The 19,801-nt window shown below is 45.6% G+C and overlaps 1 protein-coding gene across 1 annotated transcript in view; it reads left to right on the top strand.

Moving 5' to 3' along the window:
- The first annotated feature begins 1,710 nt into the window (after window positions 1–1,710).
- Window positions 1,711–19,801, top strand: part of LOC127582882 (integrin beta-3-like) — a 71,396-nt gene continuing 53,305 nt past the window's right edge. The window contains exon 1 of the mRNA XM_052038508.1: window positions 1,711–1,877. Within this exon, the coding sequence (XP_051894468.1) occupies window positions 1,808–1,877 (70 nt within the window). The 5' untranslated portion in view covers window positions 1,711–1,807. The remainder of the gene's footprint in view (window positions 1,878–19,801) is intronic.

Consider the following 19,801-nt stretch of genomic DNA (forward strand, 5'->3'; position numbering starts at 1 on the left):
TTAAGACAGATAAGATGATACGGATCAACAAACAAACTGCTAGAGGAACTCAATGGGTCGAGCAGCATCCGTAGGAGGCCGCAAAGTGCCTTGATGGAAGATAAGATGTTGTTCTAGTTTACGTTGGGCCCAGGGCGACAATGGCTAACACGAGGGGACATCATTTTAAGGTGATTGGAGGAAGGTATAAGGGGGATGTCAGGGGCAAGTTTTTTACACAGAGAGTGGTGGGTGCGTGGAAAGCACTGCCGGCAGAGGTTGTGGGGCAGATACATTAGGGGCATTTAAGAGACTCTTAATAGACACATAAATGACAGAGAAATTGGGGGCTATGTGGAAGGGAAGGGTTAGGTAGATCTTAGAGCAGGATAAAATGTTGGCACGACATTGTGGGCCAAAGGGCCTGTACTGTGCTGTAGAGTTCCATGTTCTATGTCCACTGTGGCAGTGGAAGAGGCTGCAGACAGACAGGTCAGAAGGGGAGTGGGATTGAGAACTAAAGTGGGACACAACAGGAGGCTCAGCTTCATCCCTGCGGACTGAGCGTAGGTGTCCCGCAGAGTGGTCACCCAATCCGGGTTTCATTTCTCCAGTGCTGAGGACGTCACATTGTGAACTCTGACTGTAGTAGGCTGGTGGAAGGAGCGTGAGTGGATCCCTGGAATGATTGGCGGGAAGGGAAGGGGTGAACGGATAGGCGTTGCATCTCCTCTGGTTGCAATGGGAAGATGTGACTGGTGGTGGGGTCATATAGGAGCGGGCAGACATTGTGGAGGATAACGTGAAGGCTGGTGGAGCGGAAGGTGAGGACCAGGAGAACCTTTGTTCTGTCGGGGAAGAGCAGACCCGAGGGAAAGAGAGGAAATGTGGTTGAGAGCTCCATCCACCGTGGCAGAGGGGAAGTCTTGTTGCAGGAAGGAGGAGGACATCTCAGAGGCACCACACAGGAAGGCCTCACATTTGGAACAATATGTACAGTATATGTATATAGACTAATTGTACATCAGCTAATGTATAGAGACATGGAATGATATGAACGTAGACTGGTTTACAATGCACATGCATGTACTACAGCACAGAAAAAACACTAATTCTATGCATCTGTCTTGAATATATTCTGCAAATGAACCTTCGTTTCATGAGTGAATGTGTCTGCACTTGACATATAGATGTGTGTAAGCTAGCTCTATACAACATATGTGTATGTGTAGTTATATATAAAGATGCACTCGTGTGTACACTAGCTCTGTACATTTCCCTGCACACTCACACTCAGGATATGGGTTTGTACGATGGGATTGTATGTGCTGATTGACACTGCCCTTGGAGAGGTGCACATGCCCTTCCCTGATGTCACCAAGCGAACAGACACACTGTGTGTGCCCACCAGCTCTGTGTGTGTGTGTGTGTGTGTGTGTGTGTGTATACGTACCTTCACTGTGTGTGCCCACCAATGTGTGTCTGTGTGTGCATGTGCACAGTGTGTGCCCACCAGCTGTGTGTGTGTGTGTGTGTGTGTGTGTGTGTGTGTGTGTGTGTGTGCATGTACACAGTGTGTGCCCACCAGCTGTGTGTGTGTGTGTGTGGGGGGGGGGGGGGGGGGGGGGACCTTCACCGTGTGCCCACCAGCCGTGTGTGGCACCGGTCCCCAGGCGGCGCTCCCCGCGGCTGTTAGGTCGCTTGAGGCGGGGCTGAGTCGGGCCCCAACTTGTGAATCATCCGACGAGGTGTTCAGTGTTTGGGAGATCCCGAACTCAGAAGCTGCCTCACTCGGTCCGGGAGCGTCTGACTGTCCAGAAGCGCAGTGATGCGAGTGCACAGCCCGCGGGCGAGCCTGGTCGCTCTGACAGCTCTCCTCTGTATCTCCGCTGTCTGGGGTAAGTCTCAGATACCCTCCGGCGTCTGCGGGGAGGGTGGCAGCAAGCGTCCCCGGGACTGGGGTAGTGTCAGGGATCCCCACGGTTAAGGGCGAAGGAGAGAGAGACCTCTGGACGTGTGTAGGAACTTTGGAGAGGAGGGAGTTTCTTGCATGGGTGTCTCTTTACCTGGAGGTAAGTTGGGTCGCTCAGGTAAAGATGTCCCGTGTGTTCTGACCAGGGACGGGAGAGTGAAGACAGGGGTCACTGGGTAACATAAGGGGAGAGCCCAAGGGTAAATATAGAAAGCCCCGGGTTGATCTAAGCTGTGGTTGAATAATTTTAGTGAGACTACTGATGAAAAAGATTGCAACCACATTTACAGAGGGAGCTGTGTTTAAAGATGCCGTTTGTTTTTGCTGAATTTAACATCAGGAACCAGTCGCTTTTACTTTTAAGAACCAGTTGCATCAATAGAAACGCGCATATTTTGAAATTAAATTGATTAGTTTATTGTCATGTACACTGGGGCGCGATGAAGTTCCGTGCGCGCCTGCAGCTCACAGAGTTAACAGTGTACGTGGTAATAACGAAATCCAATAAATACAGCGACCAGCGCAAAACAACAGAATGTGGGCACGAGTACCACGGCTGTTTAAAGTACATTCATAACTTGGGGTTCGGGTTATATGACATGATTTCAGATAGAACAACAACAACTGAATTGATATTGAAATGTTAACATACTATAAATATTCCAACACCTGACTGCAGTGTTTAAGAGAAAAGGTACATGGATAGGAACGATTCAGGGGAAGAAGTGCCTTTGAGTGTTTGGGGGTATAGAGGGACATGGAACCTTTCCAAAAAGGAACAGTGCAAGAAGCCACAGTTGTGATGGGAAGAGAGCCTTTAATTTGGACAGGTTTAATAGGAAGGGTTTAGAGGGATATTTGCAAAACACAAACAAATGGGACCATGGTAGTTAGGTATCTTGGTCAGCAGTGGGGCTGAAGGGACTGTTTCCCTGCTGTGTAACCCCATGAATTTCCGTGAATCTAAAAACTGAGCCAGCTAAGGAGATATTTGTATCAATGGCCAAAGGTTTGGCCAGTGAGGTGGGTTCTAAGGAGGTTAGGGAGCTGGAAAGGCAGGGAAGCATTTGGGAAGAAAATTCCTGAAGTTAGGAGCTGGGAATAGGAAGACGTGGTGGAGTGATTAAATTCCGGGAAATGCGAGAAGCCAGAGTTGGAGGAGCATGGATATCTCAGGTTTATAGCAACGGAAAAGATCACAGAGATGGGGAGGAGGGAGAACATGGAAGGGGGTGATAACACGGGAAAGAATTGTAAATTCAACCACCTCTTTCATACCTACTTCCCAGTAGCGCTGCCACATTCTCAGTCTCTTAATTCTAACTCTCTTGATTATTCCGTTATCCACACTTTAACATTTTTTTTGCACTACTTCAGACTGCACGACTATTTTTGCACCATTCTCTTTTGTGCTTATCGCTGCATTTGTTATTACCATGTATACCGTCACTGAGCTTCACACCAACAAGGAATCTCATTGCACACTGGTGACAATATATGACAATAAACATCTGAATTTAAATAAGAGTGCTGGAAACACTCAGCAGGTTGGGTAGCATCTATGGAGGGAGAAACAGAATAACTGTCTCAGGTCAACGCTGTTTCTTGTTCAACTGATGCTGCCTGACCTGCTGAGGGTTTCCAGCATCTTTTTTTTTCAGATTTTCAGCATTTGACTTTCAAAGAATTTTAAAATCATGATGTTACTTAACCGGGCCTTGGTACAAGTAGGAAATGGATAGCAGAGGTTTGGAGGAGCATAAAGTTACAGAAATTAAAATGACAGGGAGTCAAGGGAAGTTTAGAAATTGAATAAGATTGTATTATAGTTCAAGAGAGTATAGAAAGGCTAAGGGAGTGGACCAACACATAGCAGATGAGATTCAGCACAGCAGAATGTATTGCACTGCATTTTAATGGGCAGAGTCAGGAGAGATTATACTTGCTAAATAGCCCATTTTAAAGGGGTGATAGATGAATGTCTCAGTCCAGGTTACCGAAGTAATTATTCAGTGTGCAGGATTCTGGGCTTTATAAACAAGAAGCACTGAGCACAAAAGACAAACCCAGCGAAGAGTACAGTGTCAAATTCTGGAAAGAGCGTGAACAGGGTGTAGCAGACATTTCCTAGAATAGTTCACAGGTTTGAAATGCAGTCTATGGTATAACAGTAGTCAAGTTTAATACCAATGTTCAAAAGGGAATTGGATTAATATTTGAGAGAATAAAATGCAGGGATTTAAGGATTGAACAGATTGCTCTTTCAAAGTATTTAGTCAAGGAGCTGGATGAATTCTCATTCTGAAATTTCAGTCTGTTCTAGAACTTTATGGGAGCTGATAATTTTCTCGGTGTGGTAAGACGGGAGAGTTAGTCACTCTGTGTTCATTTCCTGGAGGTGATTCTATTTTAACAGGGTTGCAGTGTCTGAATTCTGGCAGGTTTCAACAACGCAGAATAGAGAATAAAATAGTTATGAAAATAATCTTCAAATTTCCCATTTCAATTTATGCACTACTTTAACTATGGTAAATAAGGTACACAGAAGACATAAAATGTAACCTCACAACCATCGCTTGCTTCCAAATGTAGTGGGGAAGTTTATTTTGCTATCCTAGAGTAACTACCTGTTCCAGTCGATCTCGGTTTAGATGCTTGCAAAGGGAAAATTTGTAGCAAATGAAAAATTACTTTTGTAACGCTTCTGTGGAAATACATGAAGTGTCTTGCAATGCATGGATACAATGCGAGACTGTAATTCCAATGGCATTAGAAGGACAGAATTCAAGCGTGATAAGTCTGCTGCCTGTATTCTGTTGCTGAGCCCCATTGACTCAGCATCTGTACCAGCTGTGACAAACGCAGGGGTGGAGATGAGGAGAGTGCATTGGACCCTTGGCCCCAATTGTTTGCTGAAGGAAGTACACGTAGTGTGGGAAAAACTCTGTCCTTGTATATTAAGTGTTACAATGTGTTCAAAAACATCATGAAACCGGAAAGAGTGCAGAGGAGATTTATGAGAATGTTGCCAGGACTCGAGGGCCTGGGTTACAGGGAGAGGTCGGGCAGGCTAGGACTTTATTCCTTGGACTGTAGGAGATTGAGGGGTGACCTTATAGAGGTGCATAAAATCATGAGGGGCATAGACAGGGTGAATGCACGTGTCTTTTTCCCAGGGAAGGGGAACTAAAATCTATGGGGGCATAGGTTTAAGGTGAGAGGCGAAAGGTTTAAAAGGGACCTGAGGGGCATCTTCTTCACACAGAGGGTGGTGCATATATGGAACGAGCTGCCAGAGGAAGGAGTTGAGGCAGGTACAATAACAATATTTAAAAGAAATTTGGACAAGTACATGGATAGGAGGGGTTTAGAGAGACATGGGCCAAACGTGGTCAAATGGGGCTACTCAGTAGGCACCATGGTCGCCATGGACGAGTTGGGCCGAAGGGCTTGTTTCCATGCTGTATTACTCTGACTCTCTATGGCTAGACTTTGTCTTCTTGTTGTGGTGTACTTTGAAAGGTAGGGAAGTGGTATTTCCATATGTTTCTGAGAACCAATCGCACAATCGCCACTCCCACCAACCACCCTACAGACACGCTCTCCCCCATCCACATCCATAAATATTCTGGCACTTTTGTTCTGTCCTGACTAGTGTGATTGTGAGTTTAAAGTGATAATCCTTCTGTTGAAATCCCTGTGTGATCTTGTGCCTGGTGATGGAACTCCACCCAGCCCTACAACAATCCAGCCCCTGCCTGCCCCGAGCTCTTCATCATCCTGACTCTAACCTTTGTGTGTCCACTCTCTCCTTGTCCCAGAGCTGCTCTTCAAGTGGGTCAGTCCTTCATCCTATATCTTCTCATGACATGGAAGGTGGCCATTTGGTCCAATCAGTCTCTGATGGTTCTCAGAGCAATCCCATCATAAGACCATGAGACATAGGAGCAGAATTAGGCCATTCAGCCCATTGAGGTTGCTCCACCATTCGATCATGGCTGATTTACTTTTCCCTCTCAACCCCATTCTCCTGCCCTCTCCCCATAACCTTTGACACCCTTACTAATCAAGAACCTATCAACCTCCACTTTAAATATACCCAGTGACTTGGCCTCCACAGCTGTCTGTGGCAATGAATTCCGCAGATTCACCACCCTCTGGCTAAAGAAATTCCTCCTCATCTCTGTTCTAAAGGGACATCCTTTTTATTCTGAGGCTGTGCCCTCTGGTCCTAGACTCTCCCACAACTGGAAACATCGTCTCCACATCCATTCTATCCAGGCCTTCCAATATTCGGTAGGTTTCAATGAGATCCCCCCTCATCCTTCTAAACTCCAGTGAGTACAGGCCCAGAGCCATCAAACACTCCTCATACATTAATCCTCTCACCCCTGGGATCATTCTCGTAAACCTCTTCTGGAACCTCTCCAATGCCAGCACATCCTTCCTTAGAAGTGGGGCCCTAAACTGCTCAGAATACTCTAAATGTGGTTTGACCAACACATTATAAAGCCTCACCATTACATCCTTGTTTTTATATTCTAGTCCTCTTGAAATGAATGCTAACATTGCATTTGCCTTCCTTACTACTGACACAACCTGCAAGTTAAGCTTTAGGGAATCCTGCACTAGGACTCCCAAGTCCCTTTGCACTTCTGATTTCTGAATTCTCTCTCCATTTAGAAAATAGTCTGCACCTTTATTCCTTTCACCAAGGTGCATGACCATACACTTCCCTGCACTGTATTGCATCTGCCGCTTCTTTGCCCATTCTCCCAACCTGTCCAAGTCCTTCTGCAGACTCCCTGCTTCCTCAACATAACCTGCCCTTCCACTTATCTTTGTATCATCTGCAAACTTGGCCACAAAGCCATCAATTCCATTATCCAGATCATTAACATATAAAGTTAAAAGTAGCGGACCCAACACCGACCCCTGCGGAACACCACTAGTCGACGGCAGCCAACCAAAAAAGGCCCCCTTTACTCCCAGTCTTTGCCTTCTGCCAGTCAGCCAATCTTCTATCCATGCTAGTACCTTTCTTGTAATACCATGGGCTCCTATCTTGTTTATCAGCCTCATATGCAGCATCTTGTCAAAGGCCTTCTGAAAATCCAAGTAAACAACATCCACTGACTCTCCTTTGTCTATCCTGCCTGTTACTTCCTCAAAGAATTCCAACAAATTTTTCAGGCAAGATCTCCCTTAAAGAAACTGTGCTGACTTCGGGCTATTTTATCATGAGCTTCCAAGTACCCCAAAACCTCATCCTTAATAACGGACTCTAACATCTTACCAACAACTAAAGTCAGGTTAACCGGCCTATAACTTCCTGTCTTTTGCCTCCCTCCCTTCTTAAGGAGTGGAGTGACATTTGCAATTTTCCAGTCCTCTGGAACCACTGATGTCTCCACGATCTCTTCAGCTACCTCCTTCAGAACCCTGGGCTGTAGTCGATCCGGCCCAGGTGATTTATCTGCCTTCAGACCTTTCAGCTTCCCAAGCACCTCCTCCCTAGTAATAGCAACTACACTCACTTCTGCCCCCTGACTCTCTCTAATTTCTGGCATGTTGCTGGTGTCTTCCACAGTGAAGACTGACACACAATACTTATTCAGTTTGTCCGCCATTTCTTTGTTCCCCATTACTACTTCTCCAGCGTCATTTTTCAGCGGTCCAATGTCCACTCTTGCCTCTGTTTTACTCTTTCTATATCTGAAAAAATCTTTTGGTATCCTCTTTTATATTATTGACTAGCATACCTTCATATTTCATATTTTCTCCCCTTATTGCTTTTTAGTTGCCTTCTGTTGGTTTTTAAAAGGTTCCCAATCCTCTAGCTTCCCACTAATTTTTGCAATATTTTATACCCTCTCTTTTGCTTTTATGCTTTGACTTCCCTTGTCAGCCACGGTTGCTTCATCCTCCCTTTAGAATGCTTCTTCTTCTTTGGGATGAACTGATCCTGTGTCTTCCAAATTACTCCCAGAAACTCCTGCCATTGCTGCTCTATCGTCATCTCTGCTAGGGTCCCCTTCCAATCGACTTTGGCCAGCTCCTCTCTCATGCCTCTGTGGTTACCTTTACTCAACTGTAATACCAATACATCTGATTTTAGCTTCTCCCTCTCAAACTGCAGGGTGAATTCTGTCATATTATGATCACTGCCTCCTCAGGGTTCCTTTCCCTTAAGCTCCCTCATCAAATCTGGTTCATTGCACAACACCAAATCCAGAATTGCCTTTTCCTAGTGGGCCCGACCACAAGCTGCTCTAAAAAGCCATCTCATAGGCATTCTACAAATTCCTTCTCTTGGGATCCAGTGCCAACCTGATTTTCCCAATCTACCTGCATATTGAAACCCCCCCCCCATGACCACCGTAACACTGTCCTTTTTTTTTATTGTATGCCTTTTCTATCTCCTGTTGTAATTTGTACCCCACATCCTGGCTACTATTTGGAGACCTGTATATAACTCCCATCAGGGAATTTTACCCTTGCAGTTTCTTAACTCTAGCCACAAGGATTCTACATCTTCTGATCCCACGTCACTTCTTGCTAAGGATTTGATTTCATTTTGTACCAACAGAGCCACCCCACCCCCTCTGCCCACCTGCATGTCTTTTCAATAGGATGTGTATCCTTGGATGTTTCGTTCCCAGCTGTGATCTCCTTTCAGCCACGACCCCCTCCTTCCTCATCGGTCCCCACCCCCCTCTCTTCCCCGCAACCTGCCAACTAGCATGTCTTTGAGATGTGGGAGGAAACCGGAGCATCTGGGGGCAACCCACACGGTCACAGGGAGAACGTGAAAACTCCACACAGGCAGCAACAGAGGTCAGGATTGAACCTGTGATGCTGGAGCTGTGAGCTCTAAACCTCTGCTTCTCCATTATCCTCGTACTTGACTCTTCCTGAACCCCAGCACTTTGTCTGTCAATGATCAAAGTATCAGCATTTGTTGTTGAAATTCTGTGAAACAATTGCTTAAAAAAAGGTCTAAATTTTCATGATAAAATCTTCACAGATCAAAATCATAAGACAACGTAGCAAATTCATACCCCGCTAGCTGCTGTTATGAACAGTTATTGTTGTTATTTTAGCTGTGGTTAAGCTCTGAGGCAGTGATGACAACTGCCAGCTGCAGATTTATTTCTGAATGAGAGACACAGGAGAGACTGCAGATGCTTGATTCTGGAGCAAAAAAACAAACTGCTGGAGAACTCAGCAAGTCAATCAGCATCTGTGGAGGCAAAGGGAGGGTAGGTGTAGGGTCACGACCCAAAATATCAACTATCCCTCTGCCTCCACAGATGCTGCCCAACCAGCAGTTTCTTTTTTTTTGTCTGTGTCTGGATGGATTGAATTGTGTTTCTGGCTTCCTCAGTATTATGCAGAAGCCTGTTGTGGCATGTTTTTGACTCACTAACTTAGATCATTTCTAATAGCACAATCATCTTTGTATCATTGAAACCTTACAGCCGCAGTGGTTAGCTACGTGAGAGAATTGTAGCATCTTGGCATTAGTACCTGAGAATAGCAGTTAGGTAGACAAATCGAATGGCCGGTTTGCTGTATGCAGCAAGGTTGAGTAGATTAGGCCCATATTTTGTACCGTTTAGAAGAATGAGAAGGGGTCTTAGTGACACTCTTACAGGGCTCGACTGGCTGGATGCTGGTAGAATACTTCCCCAGTTAAGGAGTCTAGAACTTGGGGTCACAGTCTCGGAACAAGGACTGAGATGAGGAGAAATTCCTTCACCCCGAGGGTGATGAACCTCTGGAATTCCCTACACTGGAGGTTGCTGGAGGCTCAATCATTGTCCTCACTCAGAACAGAGGCTGACAGATTTCTGGACATTAAGGAAATTGTGGGATATGCAGACAGTACAGGAAAATATCGCCAAGGTAACAGATGAGCCATGACGGTGATGGATAGCAAAGTGAACGTAGAGATCTGGATGGCCAACTGCTCCTCCTAGTACTGATAACAGAAAGTCATCGTTTACCCATCTTGTTACAAAAGGCGGCATGCTGTCCGATAACAAGTCTTCAGTTTTGTCTTTTTACCACTTTCCCCTTGACCTGACTATTTGTGTGCTCCATCCCTTCCTGACTGACTTTACTTATTTTGCTTCCCTGTGGAATTGTTTTATCTTTCTGACTACCTTTGTAAATTTACTTTCTCCAGATTTCACCCACACCATTGAACCCTTTTAAGTCTAAAGCCTTACCCTAAGAGCCCTGGTTATTCAAGGCAAGGCACCAAGTGCTGGTAAATGGGATTAGTATAACTAGGTAATTGATGGTCAGCATAGACATGCTGGGCTGAAGGGCCAGTTTCTGCATTGTATAACTCTATAACACTGGTGCCAGCCCATTTAAAGTGAAGTCCATTCCATCAGTTAAGCCCAGTTGCCCAGTCTTTGGCCCATGAATTGAAACGCACACATTCAACTCTCCAAAGAGCTGCTAAAGCAGAAAGGACATTGGAATTGCTTATGGTCAGCTGCTGTGCATATCCTGCAGTTCGCAATTATCTGGCCAATACTAACTTCTGTTCCAATCATACGAAAAGTGCCATTTTGGCAATATTTATACCTGAATATATATTATGACATTATTTAGAGTCATAATATTTTGTTTGCTGGGTGAGTGACAAAAGCAGGGAGTTTTTGGCTGGCTGGAAATATGGACGGAGTTAACTTTAGCCATAGTTCCACTGTTTGAAAGACCCAAGTGGTGACCATCAGTCTACAGTAACAGATGCTAGGAAAAAGAAAATTATCCCTCCTACTTCCTTATGACACAGGAGGACGACGTTCGGCCCATTGAGTCTGTGGCAGCTCTCAGAGCAATCCCTCAAGCCCATTTCCCCACGTACTTCCCTGTAACTTGTTCTCTCTCTCATGTCCATGATCTCCCACTGGAAACTCCTACCACCCAGCTGCACCAGGGGCAAGTTACAGTGGCCAGCTTGGCTACCAACCAGCGTGACATTGTGATGAGGGAGGGGACTGGAAAACCCTGGGGAAACCTGGGCAGTCACAGGAAGAACGTGCAAACACCACACAGACAGGTCTGAAACAACCCCTGGTTGCTGGAGCTGTGAGGCAGCTGAACGACCACAGTGCCCAAACCCAGCCACAAACTACAGATAAAAGTTTTCAAACATTGACCAAATTCCTTTTCTGAAAGTTATTATTAAATCTGCTTCAACATTCTGTTGGCCTGTGACTTCCAGATTATAACTCACTGTGTAAAAGATAACTGGAAATATAAGGGTTAATGGTGTGCTTCTATTCTTCCCATGGTGTGATATTGCCTCAATCATGGGGTGACTACGGTTATGACTGTAAAATGTCCGGGTGCTGGTGAGAAAGAAAAGTTTTTAAGACGTATCTTGTTTTGCTAAAAGCTTGCTGTAAGCAACTGCCTTAGTTTGTGCAACTTCCCACAGACGCTTCCCATGGATTAAGTATAAAAGTAGGGACACTAACCAGTAAATCTCCAAGTGGTGATCAGTACAGAGCTCGGGTTACACTGTTTGTTCTTTCTCTGTATCCCTCACTCCCTCTAGTGTTAAAATATTAAAGCATTAATCGTACGTCCTTTGGTTCTGCTGTTGTCTGATTTATTACAACGTGGGCCAACTTTCACAATTGTGTAAAATGTCATCTCTTATCTGGTTCTTCCAACAATCTGGGATCTCTGGTTCTGGCACTTCACCCAACGGTATCTTATTCTTTATCCAAAACATTCATAATGTTGGATACCGTTATAAGACTTATGTTTAATCTCCCTTCCTGTGAGTATATTCATGGCTTCTACAGTTGCACCAGACCCTACATCCTGCTTTGGTGAGTCAGAAGAGAATAAACAACTTGGGCAGTCTCTTCACCAGTCGAAGGAGCCACACCAGAAACATTAACTTTTTTTTCTGCAGTGGACTTGTCAGCCGTTTTCTTGCTAGGGCACAGGTTGGCAGAGACTTCCTGTCAGATTCATCCTTCAATCCAACAGTCTGACATGCCAGACATGTCCCACAGCCCTGTCATTAGCAACACAACACAGGAAGAAGCATAATTACCCTCTAACTTACCCATTTGACCAGGTCTCACCCTATCATACTTACTCATTTTGTTCTGACCATCCCTCCCAGCTGCTGCAACTTAAAGTTACCCTCCTTATCTCTCTCCCAGCTCGGATCTGAAACTTAAATTTTATTTCTCTTCCCACAGATGCTGCCTTAGTGTTTCCAGTATTTTTGGTTTTTGTTTCAGATTTTGAGCATCTGTGGTTTTGTTTTAATTTTCATTAAGTAGAAGAACAGTCAGATTATTCACAGCAATCATCATTGGCTGCTAAGCAAGAGCAACTTTCTTCTCAAGTGCTCGTGGGACCACTGACAAAGGTTGACAAGACATTGGTCTGTCTTTAATAACTCGTTCATTCGGAGAACTCAGCAACGATCATTTGATGTCTGACCATTGACTTTTCCCTTGGTTACTGGCTGTCAATGGCCCTTGCCCTCTGATAGACACCTTGGTCCCAACTTTATGGTATTGTAGGTGTAGAAAAAGTCAAGAACTGTTGTAATTTTAAGGTGTGGGTGTACCAGTGGACTGGGAGAGTTTTCATTCACTCCAGGTTGGGCACACTTTGACATGGCTCTTGTTTGTGGCCCAAGTCCAGCTGCTCTGTGGAGGCAGCTTCCTTTTTGAACCACTGTGTGGCAGTCTGTAGGATAGAGCTGGGTACAACCTACAACCAGAAGGCCACTTCAGAGGGCAGAAGGGAGTCATCCTCAATGGTGAGGGAGAGTCACACACTGGACAGCCCAAACCTCATTGACTAACCCCCTTCAGACAATATTGGGTTTTCACAATAGTTACTTTTACTAACACCAAGTGTCACAATGTCACATAAAGAGCGAGGTCACGGAGAACCCAAATTGCAGAACACCGGAACGAGACTGGAGCCAGGATGCTTCCTCAGTACCGAACGCAGAACAACGAACAGAAGGAATCTTGCCTCGGGACTCTGAGACAGAGTCCTGACACTGAAACAGGGTGTTCTAGGAGAAACCACGAAACTGGGACTGCTCTAGAGTTAACGGCTCTAAGCAGCCAGGAGCCAAAGTATACCCAGAGATAGACCAATAATCTGCCAACCAGTGTTTGTGAAACCAGGGTACTTATGCTAGTCTCCCGAGAGAACTCAGGTGTGAGTCATTAGGGAAACAGTAGTGCATGGAAACCATATGCTACACAAGGCACCATCAACCAAAAACCAGCACTCAGAACCATGACAGTACCACCACCCCCCTCCCAAAACAGGAGCCGCCAGGCAACCCACCGGGCTTGTCCAGATGGTTCTGATGGAATGCCTGAATGAGGATGAATAATGCCTGCCATGAGCAATTCATTGATTATACCCCTCCATGGCTTCCCTCTCTGGTCAGGACAAGTTACATAACCAACTAGTAGGTAGCAGAGCTCCAGGGAGAATATCGATCACACAATCGTATAGCCAGTGTGGAGGTAGAGAAAAAGGCCATTGCTTGCTAAGTACTTGCCCCAGGTAGTGATACACCTGATTTCCCCTTCCTGAAGTCCACAATCAATTAAAACAGACAACTCATTCTACAAGGATTTATCTGAGAGGGTGGGTAATCTCTGAATAATCTATTGGAGATTTATGCTGACTTCACCAGCATAGTGGTTGGGATGTTTTAGACATAAATCTTTGTAAAGCATTTGATAATCTTCTATGCAAGAAATTGTTAAGGATAAAAGGAGCATCTATGTCAAAAGAGTGAACCTTTTGTCACAATGTCACACAAAGAGCAAGGTCACAAAGAACCCAAATGCAGAACACCAGAACAAGACTGGAGTCAGGATGCTTCCTCAGTACTGAGCACAGAGCAACAAACAGAAGGAGTCTTGCCTCAGGACTCTGAGGCAGAGTCCCGACACTGAAACAGGGTTTCTAGGAGAAACCAGGACTGCTGGAGAGTTAATGGCTCAAAACAGCCAGGAGCCAAAGTATACCCAGCAATAGACCGGTAATCTGGCAACCAGTATTTGTGGAACCAGGGTACTTATACTAGTCTCCTGATGGAACTCAGGTGTGAGTCATTAGGGAAACAGTAGTGCATGGAAACCACGTGCTGCACAACAAAGCACCATCAATGGGGATAAGGGGCAGAACTGAGAACCAGCACTCGGAACCATGACACCAAGTGTTTTTTCTTGGTAAAAGGGATCCAGATTCTGAAGTTCTGTACACTTCAGTGCACTTCCTCCTGATTAATGCAGCAGCAGAATCAACACACGGCAACGTCCTTTTGACAGGAGTAGTGTAGTGGTTGAGGACGATGGTATAAGGCAGGCAAAGTGACATGGAGTTGGGCACAGCAGAGGATGTTGTGAAGGTGAATATATGGCAGTCTAACGAAGCTGTCAGCTCGAGATGTAACCTGCAGTCAGTGTACCTTCAGTAATGATGGATGGCCTAACTGCTGAGACAGGAAACTTGCTGTCTTCCTCTTGGGCCTTCGTTGTCTTCTCTCCCTGTCCATCACTAAGGGGCACTTTGTCGAAGCCCACACCCATTTAATCAGCCTTCGGGCTGCTAAAGTCAACTATTCTTGTCACCACTGATCTTCAGTTGTTATGGTGAAATGGGGAATTTCAGCGTGTAAAATAGTGGTGTAATAAAAACCAAATAAGGCTTTATTCAGTCTCTGTGAACATATGGTCCTGATCGTAATGTATTTTACAATCTGGCATTCACAGAGCTCTCACTGACTTTTATAGAAAGCATCTTTACTGCGATGGTCCCCATTTGGATTTTAAAGAGGCCTGGAAATTGGCTGGGGCCTGAATCAGGACACATTATCCCCATGGTAATGAAGCCAGTGACATCACCTTGGCAGATTGGTCCGCTGGCCCTGGTTGTTAATTACTGGTGAGCCGCTGGCACCGGACGAGGCCCCAGGAATAAGGTGCCGTCCCAGGACATGCCAAGGTTTTTCGTCGGGCACTTCAGCCAAGGTGGTCAGAAGAGGCTGCAGGTGAAGGTGGAGGCAACTGGGCCAGGGGGGGATGGGGAGGCAGTGATGGCTGGCGACTGCTTGTGTTTACTGGCCAGAGACCCGCCAGGTTTCCCCCTGACTCTGTGATAAGAAAAATTAAAACTTGCTTTCAGTGGCAGCCTCCTGGAACCCTATAAGAACGTCTGGCCAAATTGTTAAGCCCGAGAATTCCGACCAACTCACCAGCGAAGCAGAAATGATGATCATTCAGTTTTGCCCTCAACATGCAAATGCAAGGACCCTAATGCCTCCTCAGGCACGCACTCTGGATGCCCGTGAAAGTGCCTTTAGCAACCTTCCAATTTGGAGATTACTCACTGAGCAAAGCAACTCTGGGTCATTGCAATGTACTTAATCCCCTCCCAATAAAGCCATTCATTGTAACTCACTAACAAATATTATAGCTTCCTCACCTTCTTGTTACTGTTATCCTTTTTTTAACACCTTTGATTGTGGCCAGTGTGAATCTTAGAACAATACAGCGCAATGCAGGCCCTTCGGCCCACCATGTTGTGCCGCCCTCAATCTTAACGCAGTTTTGCCAGAATGAGGGTTGTTAAGAATGAGGAACTTTAAGCAACGAATTGTTTGCAGTGTACAGCAGAACATGGAAGGAACTTTCCCGCTGCTTGGTCACTCAAGAATATCCAGCCCAGTTAGGGCAGTGGCATCCAGGGAGACCTGAAACCAACAGGGGAGATTTGCAGTTCCCTTCTCCAACAGGGAAGGTGACCCAGTTCTGACGGACGCTTTGGAACCAGCACAAATACCAAGAGGAGACACAAGAGACTGGAAATGCTGAAACTTGGAGCAACAAACAAGGTGCCAGGGGAACTCAGCGGGTCAGGTACCATCTGTGGGAGGAAATGGTCTCCACCCAAAATGTCAACTGTCCATTGGATGTACCCAACTGAATATTGTATTCAGTTTTAGTCACACTGCTATAGAAAAGATGCCATTAAGCTGGAAAGAGTGCAGAGGAGATTTACAAGGAATGTACCGGGACTCGAGGGACTGAGTTATGGAGAGAGGTTGAGCAGGTTGGGACCTATTTTATTGGAGAGTCAAAGAATGAGGGGTGATCTTATAGAGGTGTATAAAATCATGAGGGGCATAGAGAGGGTGGATGTTCACAATCTGTTTCCCAGGGTTGGAGAATCAAGAACCAGAGGGCACAGGTTTAAGGTGAGAGGGGAGAGATTTAATAGGAACCTGAGGGGCAACTTTTTCTCACAGAGAGTGGTCAGTATATGGAATGAGCTGCCAGAGGAGGTGGTTGAGGCAGATGCATTAACAACATTTAAAAGGTACTTGGCCAGGTACATGGATAGGAAAGGTTTGAAGGATATGGGCCAAAGGCAGGCAAATGGGACCAGCTTAGACAGGAAGCTTTGTCGGCATGGACCAGTTGGGCTGAAGGGCCCATTTCCATGCTGTATGACTCTGCGACCTGCTGAGTTCCTCCAGCATCTTGTTTGTTGCTCCAAATACAAATCCTGTTTACTTCCCCATATCAGAGAGCCTTGTCTCTCGGTAGCCAGGTGCTGGGGAAGAACGCTTTCTGCTTCAGTCACTCTGTTTGAGTATCTGTCCACCACATTGCTTCTCAGGTGAGTTGGGAGTGTTGTTGGCAGGGAGTGCCAGGCGAGGATCAATCGGAGTCTCTGGATGATGTTCAATTGGATCATTATTTCTGTGCTCCCAACTTCCTCCGCCCACCATCTGTGGGAGGGACTGGGGATGGCAAAGGGGGCAGCAGGTAGTGTTGCTGCCTCACAGCTCCAATGACCCAGGTTCGATCCTGATCTCGGGCACTGCCTGTGTAGAGTTTACACATTCTCCCCGTGACCACATGGGTTTATGGGCACGTGAGAGTGGATGGCTTACAGGGAGCTAAGTGAGGGAATGGAGCTGATGGGATTGCTCTGAGAGCCACCATCGAACGGATGGGCCAAATGGCCTCCTGTGTCATAAGAAAATATGAAATGCACTTGCTCAAGAATCAGGAAGTTATGTTGCAGCTCTATAAAACTCTGGTTAGGCCGCATCTGGGGTATTGCATTCAGTTCTGGTCGCCCCATTATAGGAAGGATGTGCAGGATTTGGAGAAGGTGCAGAAGAGGTTTGCCAGGATTCTGCCTGGATTAGAGGGCAGGTGCTATGAGGAGAGGTTGGACAATCTTGGGTTGTTTTGTCTGGAGCAGCAGAGGCTGAGGGGAAACCTAATAGAGATTTACAAGATTATGAGAGGCATGGATTGAGTAGACTACTTTCATAACTGGAGTTATCCTAAAAAAAGTTACTGATTTTAAACCAGAGGATGATGAATAACAGGGATAAATCAGCTTTGGAGGGTGGGGAGCAGTACTGGGGAAGAATGAAGGAGACCAACACAAGAGAGAAGGAGCAGAGGGAGAGAGGTCAACACAGACAACCAGTATCTTTTTCCCAGGGTCGAAACTTCTAATACGTGAGGGCATGCACTTAAGGTGAGAGGAGATAAGTTCAAAGGAGATATGCGGGGCAGGTTTTTTACGCAGAGAGTGGTGGGTGTCTGGAATGCTCTGCCAGGGGTGCTGGTGGAGGCAGATGCAATAGAGGTGTTTAAGAGGCTCTTACATTAGCAACTGAATGTGCAGAGAATGGAGGGATGTGGACATTGAGCAGACAGAAGGGATTAGTTTAGTTAGGCGTTTAATTAGTTCGGCACAACATTGTGGGCCAAAGGGCCTGTTCCTGTGTTCTATTGTTCTACGTTCTATGCTAAGAAGATCACTGCAAGAGTGATCGATGTTATTCCAAGAGAGGTTAACTCTCAGGCAGGACCTTCCATGGTTCCGCTGGCAACAAAGGGGTTAAGCCAAGCACTGATTACCAGGTGCAAAGCATTATACAGGTGTAGCTATCAGAAGGCATGCAGGAACATGTGAAGTGTACAAGAGCAAGAGTTTAGGATGTTTTAACCTGTCAACTGAGTTTTCTAAAGAGAAAAATGTTGAATAATTGCCATTAAATTCCTCAGACTTATCATCAAGTGGCCTTCAGTGTAGAAGTGTTTGATCTGTATGAACTCTAGCTAGATATTCCAGTTCCCTACAAAACATGGCATGGCTGCCTTAACCTTGTGAACGGGATCATCAGAACTATAATATTCATCATTATATGGTCACCTTAGATCAGAGGGAATGCGAGGATTGAGCAAGACTTTTTTTAAACTTATGGTAAGTGAGAAATCTTCCTGCTGGGCTATATCAAGTGGTACAGTTTCTACCAAAGTCAAAGTTAAGTTTATTGTCATGTGCACAAGTCCATGTGTGCACAGGTGCAATGAAAAACTTACTTGCAGCAGCATCACAGGCACAGAGCATCAAATACACAACATTCACAAGAAAAACATAAATTAACCATAAATCATATACAATTTTTACAAGAAAGAACATAATTAGAACAAAAAAAAACAAAGTCCATTTTAGTGCAAAGTGATCAAAGTGGTCATAGTGCTGCTGAATGCTAGTGATTAGGGTTGTGCCGGTTGGTTCAAGAACTGAATGGTTGAAGGGAAGCAGCTGTTCCTGAACCTGGTGATGTGGGACTCCAGGCTTCTGTACCTCCTGCCCGACGGAACAGCCCGGATAGTGATCCCACTGTTAATCTTCCACTATTCTGAAGGTGCCTTCTTGAGGCAACGCCTCATGTGGATACTGCCGATGGTGGGGAGGGATGTGCCCGTGATGTATTGGGCTGAGTCCACTGCTCTCTGCAGCTTCTTACGTTACGGCGCATTCGAATTGCCGTCCCAGACAGTGGTGCAACCAGTCAGGATTCTTTCAACAGTGCATCTGTAGAAGTTTGGTAGGGCGTTTGGTGACAAGCCGAATCTCCTTAACCTTCTAAGAAAGTAAAGACACTGGCGCGCCTTCCTTATGATTGCATCTATGTGCTGGGCCCAGGACAGATCATCTGATACGTTAACACTCAGGAACTTAAAGCTGCTGATCCTCTCCACCACCGATCCCCCAATGTAGACTGGTGCACATTCACCCACCTTCCCCTTCCTGAAGTCAACAATCAGCAACCAATAAACATTTGCAACGTTGGACAAACTGCCTGGGGGGTGAGACTGAACAGCATGCAGTGGTCAACTGACACCAGGCTTGGAACTTTTATTGAGGTTTCCAGACCTGTTGACGAGTTATTTGAACTGCTTATCTACATACTTTGGTTGGTAAAACCAGAAAGGCTATATACACGTTTACACAGAATGTCTTTCTCCTCCAAGGCCCTTATCTGAATTCAAGGCTTTTGGCTAAATCACCCACTCTAGCTGCAGGAGGTTTCTCCTGAATTCTCAGTTGGGTTTATTCCAGACTCTGTATTAATAACCTGTGGCTTTGCAAAGTACATTGGTAAATTGGTTTATTATTGTCACATGTACCAAGGCACCGTGAAAAACTCGTCTTGCATACCGTTCATACTGATCAATTCATTACAACAGTGCATTGAGGTAGTACAAGGTAAAACGATAATAGAATGCAGAATAAAGTGTTACAGCTACAGAGAAAGTGCAGTGCAGGCAGACAATAAGGTGCAAGGCCATAACAAGGTTGATTGTGAGGTCAAGAATCCATCTTATTGTACTAGGAAACCACTCAATAGTCTTATAACGGCGGGATAGAAGCTGTCCTTGAGCCTGGTGGTACATGCTTTCAGGCTTTTGTATCTTCTACCCAATGCTGAGGGGGGAGAAGAGA

This window comes from Pristis pectinata, chromosome 25, assembly GCF_009764475.1.
Source record: "Pristis pectinata isolate sPriPec2 chromosome 25, sPriPec2.1.pri, whole genome shotgun sequence".
In the NCBI taxonomy this organism is placed as follows: Eukaryota; Metazoa; Chordata; class Chondrichthyes; order Rhinopristiformes; family Pristidae; genus Pristis; species Pristis pectinata.